Below are 12,484 nucleotides of genomic sequence, written 5' to 3'. Positions count from 1 at the left end.
CCGTGGAAAAGCATGTTGCAATGCAGATCGTAATTTGGCTGACGGTGTCTTGCAGACACCGCCACCAAATAGCCCTCCACACCCTGCGGATCAGCGGCGGATGGACCTGCCGTCCGCCGCTGGTCCCACCGCAATCCCACAGCCATCCTAATCTGGCGGTGGGTGTTTTCTGTGGCCGCGGTGATGAATCCGCCGGCCCGAGGGTGCGGATTCACCGCCATCCTAATCAACCCCTTAAGGTGACCTGCCCTCACCATTCACCTGCACAAGCAGCCATCACAAACACACTCAAGCACACCTCCCAATCTCTAACACCTAGATAATGAGAGGTTACTGTTATGACGCATAATACAAATGTAACTGGGACAGCAATTAGGTAATTGCCTCAATTTGGGGAGCACCTTTCATAACCTGGATTACTATTGGAAATTAACAACAAATTCATACGAAGCACGATGTCAAGAAAAGACACCGATTCTGTCAGGAAACTGAAATGAGAACGACAGAATATAGGTAATGTGCCAATAAGCTTCAAATCTATAAAACCTACAACAAAGAAAACACTCCTCTATCCATGTATCACGAGTGTTGTGCTTCAGGTTCTATCAATGACAATGCACAAGAATAAAATGGGTGGGCAGAGACAGCGCAAAAGTGTTATCTATTTTCAAACACCCCACATATTAAATCCGACAAAGGAAACCTATCCAGACGCTAAATGTGAGTTTGAGAAATCCCCCACTTTGGCAATGGGTGGTGCGAGCCGCAGGAAATAAGAGTAAAACCACAAAAATGTTGTGTGTATTGACTGTTTATTCGTGACATACATTTATGGGACAAGTCTTGCCACAATGAAACTATACTGACATTCATATTTAAAATTGTTAATTGAGAATACAAACATTGCGTTCCTAAACTATCTTGTGTATTAAAATGCATTAATTACCAAGCTTTGTAATCTCAGATTTTAATAAATGAGCCCATCCTTATCAGGGGCTGAGAATCCGTTGATACAAACGACCACATAAAAAGTGAGTGAGTAAAGAACCTAAAAACATGAGCTGGAACCTTAACAGTGCTGTTTTATGAAGTGTGCTCGTTCGTTCGTGCAAATCTGCTAGAACATAATGCAGACTGGTAGTGAGACCAGAATTGTTTCTTTGAATTCAACCGCTACCTTTCAAAGAATGGCATGACGAATACCCCTTTTCTATAGCCAAAAACAATACAATTCAGAATATAGGGTTTACTTTAGATATGTATATTTACTTTTAATATAACATTTTAAAAGGTACTAAATCTTGCAAGGCAATTTAAGCATATTTAATATGGGTCTTTTGGCTCACTAAATTTCTTTCTTTTCACGACAGGGTCTTCGTCTTGGCTGCATGGAATGTCCAAATTTTGGATCTATGAATGGAAAGAAATAATTCCAATAATGAATTCACTGTTTCTGTCAAAACTTAATTTACACTACTGTGCTAAGTGATATTATCACTATCAGAGCATTTAAACTGTTTCCAAGCTATCAGCTTCAGATAATCATTGTGGTATTCTCAACACTAATTAGAACCAGTTATTTACTTCTTGCTAGTAAGTGTCTAAAGGCATAATGGGAAACATCCATTACAACAAACCTATCACAACGCATGCTATTAGATAGCATGCCATCACCACACATGCCATTACAACGGACTGCCATCACGACGAATGCCTTTATATGTGTTTTACATGTAAGTATAAGGTAAGCATTTATGGTTTAGGATGGGTATGGGTAGAGAAATCTTACGGTTCAGGGTGGGTATAGGTTTTGGAGTGGCAAGGGTAATTTTAGTGTTCAGGGGTATGGGTTTTGGGGTGCCAAGGGTAATTTTAGGGTGGGTATGTATGGTTTTTAGGGTGGCTAGGGTAATTTTAGGGTTCAGGGTTGGTATGGGTTTAGGGGTGGCAAGGGAATTTAAGGGTTTAGGGTGGGTATGGGTTTTGGGGTGGCAAGGGTAAAACTTTAGGGTTTAGGGTGTGTATGGGTTTTGGGGTGGCAAAGGTAATTTTAGGTTTTAGAGTGGGTATGGGTTCTGGGGTGGGAAGGGACATTTTAGGCTTTAGGGTGGGCATGAGTTGAGGTGTTGTAGGACTTTGAGGAAATGTGAGTGTGTGTATATATATGTATATATATAATATATATATGTGGAAATATGGAAATATATGAAAACATATTTAAAAATATATACACATTAGTGTAGATATATATATATATATATACATATATATATATATATATATACATATATAGATAGATAGATAGATATAGATATATTTATATGCTTCAGTATTAAAAAGTTAGTATTTTACAGGGAAATATAAACCTATATGTATTATATATATGTGTGTGTGTGTATATATATATATGAAAACAAGTTACTTACCTGTAACTTTGGTGCCCCAGTATTGGTAACTTTCATAGATTCCCATGCTTTGTATCATTCCCCGTCGTCGGAATGGGAGTCTCGGTAACAAAATAACATAGCAGTAGGTACAAAAGAGAAAGAAAAAGGCCTAGGCCTCATTCCCTTTTGTAGCATATCTGCCTCTTTTTGTAAAAGAGACCACACTAAGCATCAGCCAATAAGAAAAGACTCCCCCATTAGAACCCTCCTGAAGGAACCTCAGATCCTCAGATTTTCGTAGCCGTTGTGTAACAGTCACCATATCTGCTGAAGGCTGACCTTTCCTCGGGGAGGTGGGCGGGCGCATGGGAATCTATGAAAGTTACCAATACTGGGGAACCAAAGTTACAGGTAGGTAACTTGTTTTCTTGCCCCAGTATTGGAACTTTCATAGATTACCATGCTTTTGTATAAGAGCAGCAAGCAGTCAGCAATAAAAAACACATTTTGTGGCATAAACATACATTGCAATAGCCATCATTACATGAAGACACAAAATGTGCAGAAAAAAGGAAGGTGGGATAGAAAGGAAAGCTCACCAATTAGTGGAAGAGGTTTCTCAGGAATGCCTGGCCCACAGTCGTGTCCCCCTGAGTCAAGGATTCCAAGCAGTAATGCTTTGTAAAGGTGTGCAAGCTGCTCCAAGTCGCAGCCCTGCAAATGTCTCTGATGTGCACTCCCGCGAAGAGAGCTGTCGAAGAAGCCACCGATCTTGTGGAATGCGCTCTAATTCTGCTGGTCAGTGGCTTACCCGCTGTCGAATGGCAATGGAGAATGGCACTGGAGATCCATCTTGCGATACTTTGTATTGAAAGAGGGAGGCACTTGCGAGGTCCACCAAAAGCAATGAACAATTGGGAAGATTTACGGATTCCTTTGGTGAGATCAAAATAACATTTTAAGCACCGTTGTACATCCAGAGAATGCAGTGACCTCTCCACTGGTGTGGAAGGGTGAGGGCAAGAAAGATTTAAGAATAACTGGCTCATTTAAGTGAAAGTCCGAGGGCACCTTGGGTATGAACCTCGGGTTAGTTCTTAAGATTACTGTATTCCTTTTGAATTAGAGAAACCGTTCCTGAATTGTGAGATCCTGCAACTCCCCAATGCGTCTTGGCGATGTGAGGGCAAGAAGGAGAGCCAATTTCCATGAAAGGAATTTCATGTCCGTTCGATGTATTGGTTCAAATGGGTCTTTCATGAGCTGTGTGAGGACCACATTCAGTTGCCAAGTAGGAGGCGGAGGCCTCACCGGGGGATAGACACGGAACAGTCCTTTAAGAAACTGCTTAATTATCCTAGAAGACCAAAGAGAAGGTCCAGACGCAGAACAGCTGTACCGGGAAATCGCTGCCAAGTAAACTTTTATGGATGAATGGGCCAGCCCCGTCTTAGCTAAGGACAAAAGATAAGGCAGCAGTTGATGAGGTTGAGAAGAGAAAGGGTCAACACCTTCTTTCCTGCACCAAATGCAAAATCTTTTCCGTTTGAAAAGGTAAGTCTTATTCGTGGAAGGAGCTCTAGCCTGGGAGAGAACCTCTCATATTTCATTTGAGATGGGAAGGTTCATGAATTCTCGCTGCTCAGGAGCCATGCTGTCAGGTGCAATGAAGCTGGACCCGATGCCAAATTTGCCCCTCGGACATTGTGAGAAGGTCCGGAATGGTTCGCAAGAGATGAGGAGAAACAAGCGACAACAGATGGATTTCCGTGAACCAGAACTGTCTCGGCCAAGCAGGGGCTATGAAGATCATCTTGAATGGCTCCACCTTGATCTTCCTGCTAAGTCTCGGGATCATTGGAATGGGGGGAAAGGCGTAAACAAATGTCCCTGACCAGGCTATCGAAAGTGCATTCCCCAATGATCCCTGATGGTGAAGCCTGCTTGCATAAGACCGGCATTTCTTGTTGGTCGGCGTGGCAAATAGATCTATTGCAGGCTTGCCCCACTGTTGGAAAACCTTGACCAGAACTCTCTGGTTTAGCTCCCACTCGTGACTGACAGAGGATAGTCTGCTTAGTCTGTCGGCATTTTCGTTTAAGATCCCTGGTAGATGTTCCGCCTGCAGTGAAATCCCATGAAGAATCGCCCATTCCCAGATTTCTTGAGCTTCCTAAGCTAACAGGAGAGACCTGGTTCCTCCTTCCTTGTTTATGTAATGCATGGCCGTGGTGTTGTCCGTCCAGACGAGAACCTATGAACCTCCTAGTCGAGGGAGAAAAGCTTGAAGAGCCAGCTTGATTGCCCTGAGTTCTAAGAGATTGATGTGAAGCAGACTGTTCTGAGGTGACCAATGTCCACTGACATGCAGATCCTGCAGTACTGCCCCCAGCCGTCCAATGACGCATCCGTCGTCACAACCTGAGGAGACGGATTGCTTACGAAGGATAGAGCTTGGGACAAGTTCTCCTGCTTTGTCCACCACAAGGCAGTTTTTCTCATTTCCGAGGTGAAGGGCACTTTGTCGTCGAACGAACCGTGAATCTGTCTCCACTGAAGGTCCAGCAGCTCCTGAAGAGGACGCATCCTTAATCTGCAGTGTGGAATTAGAGGAATGCATGACTAAATCAGTCCTAGAAGAGATTTGTAACGGCGTACTGAAAGACACCTTCTTCTTCTTAAGGCTAGCGCCATGGTTTGCAGTTTTTCCTGCCTCTCCAAGGTTGGGAAAGCTTTTTTGAGATTCGAGGCCAAGATGGCCCCCAGGAAGCGTGCAGTCCTGGACGGAACCAGAGATGACTTCTCTTCGTTTAGAGTGAGAACCAAATTCTGAAACAGGTTTGTACAAGCATCGATCCCTTCCCTCGCGACCTCCCTGGACGGAGCCTTCAGCAACCAGTCGTCCAGGTAAGGGAAGACTTGAAAGTGATTCCTCCGTAGAAACGCAGCCACTGGTGCCAGCACACCTTTGTGAAGATTCTTGGGGCTGAGCGAAGACCGAAGGGTAAAACCCTGAATTGAAAGTGGCTCTTGGCTACTGTAAATCGTAGAAACCTTCTGTGTGCTGGGTGAATCGGTATGTGAAAGTACGCATCATCGAGATCGAGCGTGGCCATGAAATCCCCTGGATTTATGAGACGTAGTATGTCTTGAAGTGAGACCTTCCGGAAAGATAGGGAGATGAGAAAGGTGTTGAGCTCCCTGAGATCTAAAATGGGGCGCCATTTCTCTAGCGTCTTCCTTATCAGGAAGATCCTGGAATAGAATCCTTCTCCTCTTTGGGCGGAGGGAACGGGCTCAATAGCACCTTTCAGGAGCATCTAATGAACTTCGAGACGCAGAAGACGCAGATGTTTCGATGGGATGGCGGCCGGGGTCTTGGATGGTGGCATTTGTGTAAATTCCAAAGTATGGCCCTTTCGAATGATGTTTAGCACCCATCGGTCTGATGTTATCTTGGACCAATTCTGAAGGTATTGAGACACCCTGACTCCTACTGATGATCTTGTGGAGGTGGGCACAGTAGGAAGAGCCAGGAAGCCGCTATTGTCTCTTGGACGTTTCACGTCCTTGGCGAGTTTGCTTTCCTCTATTATTCGATCTTGAGAAATTCGAGGACTGGCCTTGTCTTTGTTGATAAGGCTGGCGGTACTGTTGCGAACCTGAGCCATACGATGAGTAGCGTTGCTGCTGGTAAGAGCCTCTGTACATGGTACTCTTGCCTCTAGAACCTCTGAATGGAGCTTTACGGTACTGAAGCGCACCCAGAGACTTAGCAGTCTCAGTGTCTTTTTTAATATCCTGGAAAGTGTCATCTTTAACTTTCCAAACAATGCCTCTCCATCGAAAGGTAGATCCAGGATTTTATTCTGGATTTCGGGTCTGAACCAAGTCGCCTTGAGCCATCCCTGGCGATGAAGGGTCCATGGCATAGTCTATAATTTCCATTGACGTTGCTTCCCCTTCTTGTAAAATCTTCTTCGCCTCTGTTTTTGATTCTGGAGGCACAGTTGATCCAAATGTGGCGAAAAGTCACACCATAGTTGGCGATTGTACCTGCCCAATATTGCCAAGGCATTTGCTACCCGCACCAAAAGACTAGCCATTGAAGAGAACCTCTTCCCGGCCTTGTCTAACCTCCTACCTTCCTTATCTGGAGGAGTTGTCAAATGAGCTGAAGGGTTGCGCGAGTTCCTTTGTGCCGCCCATCATCAGGCGCCTTGTATTTTTTGTCGAGGCGCGGTAGTACAGGGATCACTGCCGCTGGATTCTTCATTGCTTTAAGGTCTTCATCCCAAACATGTTGGACAATAGGGATAGATCTAGTAGTCTTTCTATAAGGCTCTTTAAAGTCATATAAAAACATTCGGTGGCAACAGAAGGCATTGGTAGTTTGAATCTGCCAGCCGCTCTCTCCATCAGCTTATGGAACCCCCCTATATCCACTGGCGAGGAGTCCACCGGATCCAGACATGGTGAAGCTGGGTCTGGGATGACATACTCGTCCCATTCCACACCTTCATCAGGTCTGCCATCAAAGTTTTGATCCTCATCCGAGGAATCATCAAAGGTGTCCAGTGGTATCGAAGGTACCTGTGGAACCTGTCTGCGGCTGAGATGTCACCTGAGCCGGCAATTCTGGAGAAACCACTGCAGGAGCCGCAGGGACAGGCAGGGTTTGCGTAGTCGGAACAGCAGCAGGCTGTGAACATCTAGATTTGTAATCCTGCAGCATGTTGTGGAGATCCTGCAAGAGAGAAGATGGTACAGACACCATGTCTTGCCTCGAATACTGTTGTGGCTGGGCAGAATGATGATATCCACATTCCTGCTGGTACTCCCCTTCGGAATCCGCTTCCTGGCATTTAACCAGAAGCTGAGATGGACTGTTTGCATAACCATATGAGTCCTGATCGTCATCCTCTGATTTGTCATCATCTAACAGCAAAGCTGGAGGCAAGGGGGTAACTCTCCTAGGAGACGTCATGTCAGGTGTAATTCGCCTCATAGAAATAGTAATTCTTTCCGTCGATGACAAAATCGTCGATGGAGCTGGTAATACTGCCGTCATAGGCGTCGTCGACGGAGTAGACCTTGTCGACGAACGAACAATCGTCGACAAGATGGGCGTCATCGACGCCGTCGACGAGACCGTCGACGATCCTCCTGTCGTCGTTGTCAATGTTGTCGTCGTCGAAGCCCTCGACGCCGATACTGTCGTCGTCACCACCGGCGATGAACTCTTCGTCGTCGCTGTCCTTGTCGACATCTTCGTCGACGTCGATTGTACTGTGGACGGGCACGTCGACTGTACCATTTTAAGTTTAGGCTTCACCGCCTTCGTCGACGAAACCTTCGTCGACGAAGCCTTTATCTGCGTTGTCGACGACTTGGAACTTCTGTCAGAATTCCCAGAAGAATGAGAAGAAGCTATTGTCAGAATCGGTCCGTTTGGGCCGCTGTCCGCGCAATGCGTGGGGTTCTGATGCCTTGATTCCTTGGACCACAATCCCCAGAGGGCCAAGGGTGAAGCTGCGCGAGAGGTTAACGCGCAACTCCGGAAACATAAGCCGAACTCACAGCACAAACGGAGCCGATAATTCTGGTGAGCCGGTGATAAGGGCTGTTGTGCATCCGTGAAGGAACCGTGAGTAAGATTAGCAGTGTGTTTACGGCTGGGAACATACGAAGCTGGAGAACAGTTGAACCGTAGCTGGATATTTGTAGGTATTCCGGGAGAGACGGACACGGCTGTGTTCGTCAGTTTCCTCTCTTGGTGGCCTTTTCCGGAGGATAAGTGTTTGGTTCCCGAGTGGTTGAGAAGCGCGGCTGCGTTTATATCTTGGGATGTTATTTGGACAAAGAACGAGATAACTTTCAGAGAGTGAAGGTTTACGGAACTATTGAGACTCACCGTTGAAGTGAGGGGTTCAAGACTGCTATAATTGGACTATTGCTTGGCACGTTACAAATATTACAAACGTGATACTTTTGTTTGCTGAAATGAAACATTTCTAAAGGTGCAAGTAACCTTCAGCTCGTTATATGTTTTCCATGTTTCTTTTCGACAACTTGTTTGTGTTTTCTTTTCATACTGCAGGAGAGGAAACAGGGGGGTACCTTGTAACGAAAGAGTGGAACAAGGCAATCTATGGTCAAGCATTGGTATGTGAGGTGTGATAAGCAGCCTATTGTGTATGGTACAGTTGTGGTATAATACATGCACATTTGTGTTCTTTCCTTACCAGATTATTGCCACTGATAGGACCTTCCCTCTCTCTCCTGCATATAAAGACTTAGAATTTTCCTTTTCAGGTAGGCTTGACTATCAGTGGGGGAATAGAGTCCTATTAACCTATAGAGTGTCTTTGTATTATAGAGTAGATAGGGAGGGGTGTGAAACTAAATCCCTTGTTCTTTATCATTTCAGATCTCCCTCCCCGCTGTCCCCTTCCTTTCCCGCGATTGCGGAACCCTCCTATTGGTCTGTGATTTATGCCGGGTCACGGGTGGGTTGCATGAGCGCGGGTTTAGGACTTTCAACACAGCTCCGAGGAGAAGCGTGTCGGATCTTGACAGAATTATCGGCCCAAGGAGACGATCCTCCTCTTGGCTGTGTTGAAGGAAAATGGCCACTATGGATGACGTTTTGGCTGCCCTAGCATTAGTCCAGACGGAATTAGCTGCCTCCAATCGAGAGGTCGCTGCTTCCAGAGCGGAGAACGCCCAGATAAAGGCCCGTTTAGATAGCCTACATGCAAATTCATTCAGTGCAGGGGCTAGTACTTCTACTCCTTCGTCCTTAGTAGTAGAAATGCCCACCCAGATTCCACTAGCTCCCCCCAAGAGGTTTTTTGGGGATAACAAAAAGGTCCAGGTGTTTATGACAAAAGTACGCCTACACTTCATGTGTAAACCGAAGATGTTTACGACAAATCAAGCCCGAGTGGCCTTTTTGATTTCCTATTTGGGTGGGGAAGCTGCTCAGTGGGCAGTTCCCATAGTCAGGAGAGATGATCCCCTCTTACACGATTGGGATGAATTCCGGTTGGAGTTCGAGAAGACCTTCGACCGCAGGGCAGAAACGTTTTCTGCAGACCGTGAGCTGTTGGTTTTGAAACAAGGCACATCTGATCTGGTATCCTATCTGAACAATTTTCGTCGCCTGGTTGCTGAAACAGACTGGCCTGAGGCCAAGCAGTCTGCTTTGTTCTACCAGGGATTAAACGACGAAATGAAGGACGTGTTGGCACACATTGACCCTCAACCCCGTACATGTACAGCAATCATAGAACTCGCTCTTCGCTTGGACCACCGCATAAGAGAACGCAAAGGGGAGCTACGTAAGAAGGAGCCGGTGGTGATGGTACATGAGAGAGGAGGAGGGAACGGTGAGAAATCTGCGTCCGCTCAAGAGGCGATGGAGATAGGAGCGGTTAGAGCTGCCCTGTCCTTCAGCGAGAAAGAACACCGCAGGAAGAACGGACTTTGCTTATACTGCGGAAAGAAGAGCACTACCTACGGGAGTGTCCAGTGAAACCGAAACCCGGAAGGTTCAGGACTGGCCAGACCGCAGCGGGCACCGTGGAGGAGAAATCGGGAAACTTCAAAGCTTGAGTGTGAATGGAGGGGAACCCTCAAGCCGAATCATTATCCCTTCAATTATGGCCTGTTGCGAACAAGACAAGAATCATTGTGTACTTTATGGATTATGCAGAGGCAGAAAGGCTGGGCATCCCGCTCATTGAAAAGAAACACCCGGAACCTGTATATGCGGTGGATGGTAGCGAACTGATTGCAGGACCCATAAAATACCACACTCCGGAATATCGGTGCATTAGTAATGACTTGCATCAAGAGATCATTTCATTTAACATCATCCAGGCACCGCAGTATGGTATCATTTTGGGTCTTCCTTGGCTTCAAAAACATGAACCATCCATTCATTGGACGTCGAAGACGATCAATTTCGTCTCGAAGTATTGCAAAGAACAGTGTATGGTTTCCACTGCGAGTCCTTCCCAGACCTTGGCAAGAGTGTACAACATCGCCACCGCGGCCGAGAAAGAGGTACAACTCCAGTCGTGTTATGCTGAGTACGCAAAGGTGTTCAGTGAGGAACAGGCGGAGGCACTTCCCCCCCACAGAACCTTTGATTGTCGCATTGACCTTGTTCCTGGAGCGGTAATACCGAACGGCAGGCTTTACGCGCTTACTGTTCCGGAAAATGAATATCTGAGGAAGTACCTGGACAAATATTTGGCTTTAGGGTATATACGCCCCTCTCGGTCGCCTGCATCGTCACCCTTGTTCTTCATCCCGAAAGCCAACGGGGACAAGAGGTGTTGCATCGATTATCGCGCATTGAACACCATCACGGTAAAAAACCAGTACCCTTTACCTCTGATTCCGGTCTTACTAGAACAAGTCAGAACTGCCAACATTTACACGAAGTTAGATCTGCGAGGAGCCTACCACCTGGTCCGCATAAGAAAAGGCGATGAATGGAAGACAGCATTCAAGACGCGGTATGGGCTCTTCGAGTACCTAGTGATGCCCTTTGGATTGTGCAACGCCCCCGCCGCGTTTCAATACTTTCTAAATGAGGTGTTGAGGGAATACCTAGACCTCTTCGTAGTCGTCTACATCGACGATATCCTCGTATACTCCACCAAGACGAGTGAACATCAATTTCATGTGAAACAGGTGTTGGGTGCCCTGATGAAACACCATCTCTATTGCAAGATCACGAAATGCGAATTCCATGTTACCACCGTCGAGTTTCTGGGAGTGATGCTTACTCCTTCAGGCCAGGTCATGGCTGAAAGAAAAGTACAGGCCATAAAAGAATGGCCTTGCCCCTGTAATGTAAAAGACGTACAATGCCTATTGGGGTTTGCAAACTTCTATAGGAGGTTCATCTGTGGATTCTCTGCCTTGGTAACTCCATTGACCCGTCTAACGAGGAAGAATGTACCGTTTCAATGGAACACCGATGCACAACTAGCGTTTGATGGGTTGAAAGATGCATTCATCAAGGCTCCTGTTCTAAGACATGCCAACCCCTCCTTGCCTTTTATTGTTGAAGCTGATGCGTCTGAAGTCGCCTTGGGGGCGGTTCTATCACAACGACAGGAAGACACAGGCATGTTGCATCCTATCGCCTACATGTCCAGAAAACTCAACCCGGCAGAAATCAATTATACGATAGCCGAAAAGGAGCTACTGGCTTTAAAAGACGCTTTTGTTGAATGGAGGCATTGGCTCCTAGGAGCAGTTCATCAGGTGACGGTTTACACTGACCATCGCAACCTGCAATTCATAAGAGCAGCACATCATCTGACGCCCCGGCAGTTACGCTGGATGCTCTTCTTTGAAGAATTTCGATTCATAGTCACTTACAGACCCGGAACAATGAACAAAAAAGCAGATGCTCTAACCCGGCAGGAACATCCGGTGTTACACACGCAGACCCCAAAAAGATCAATTATAGATCCTTCTAAAGTGGTGTGTGTGACTCAAACCAGCTATTTTGTGCAATCCTTGCGTTCAGGGATCCAATCATGCGTATGGAGAACCTGGCTTAGACATCATCCAGAATGGCGGTTGAGACAAGGTGTGGCAATGAAAGGGAAACAAGCGCTAGTGCCCACAAAAGCCTTACAACGTTTAGTGTTTCAATGGTGCCATGAAATTCCGAGCGCAGGACACATGGGATATATAAAAACATTGGAAAAGGCTTTGAGACAGTTTTGGTGGCCCTCCATTCGACTGGATTTGAAAAGATGGGGAACCAGTGCATGCAATGCGCCAGAATGAAAGCAGACCGACAACAACCTCAAGGTCTTCTGCTACCTTTGCCAACCCCCGTAATGCCTTGGGAAAGCATTTCCGTGGACTTCATTGTGGGTTTGCCAAAAGACCAAGGGAAAACGGCCATCATAGTAGTAGTGGACTTCCTTACTAAAATGGGCCATTTTATCGCTTGTGACAAGGTGCCTACTGCGGGTCGTTTAGCTCATCTCCTGTTAACACACATAGTTAGGTTGCATGGGCTTCAGAAAGTGATAGTGTCAGATAGCGGGGCCCAATTCACT

At 46.3% G+C, this 12,484-nt stretch overlaps 1 protein-coding gene across 1 annotated transcript in view; it reads right to left on the bottom strand.

Moving 5' to 3' along the window:
• Nucleotides 1-789: 789 nt before the first annotated feature.
• HORMAD1 (HORMA domain containing 1) overlaps nucleotides 790-12,484 on the bottom strand; it is a 974,569-nt gene continuing 962,874 nt past the window's right edge. Inside the window, exon 21 of the mRNA XM_086947457.1 lies at nucleotides 790-1,410. Coding sequence (XP_086803583.1) covers nucleotides 1,324-1,410 — 87 coding nt within the window. The 3' untranslated portion in view covers nucleotides 790-1,323. The remainder of the gene's footprint in view (nucleotides 1,411-12,484) is intronic.

Source organism: Lissotriton vulgaris, chromosome 12 (genome assembly GCF_964263255.1).
Source record: "Lissotriton vulgaris chromosome 12, aLisVul1.2, whole genome shotgun sequence".
Taxonomy (NCBI): domain Eukaryota; kingdom Metazoa; phylum Chordata; class Amphibia; order Caudata; family Salamandridae; genus Lissotriton; species Lissotriton vulgaris.
The sequence above is the reverse complement of the archived record's forward strand: the minus strand, read 5'-3'. Positions and strand labels throughout refer to the sequence as shown.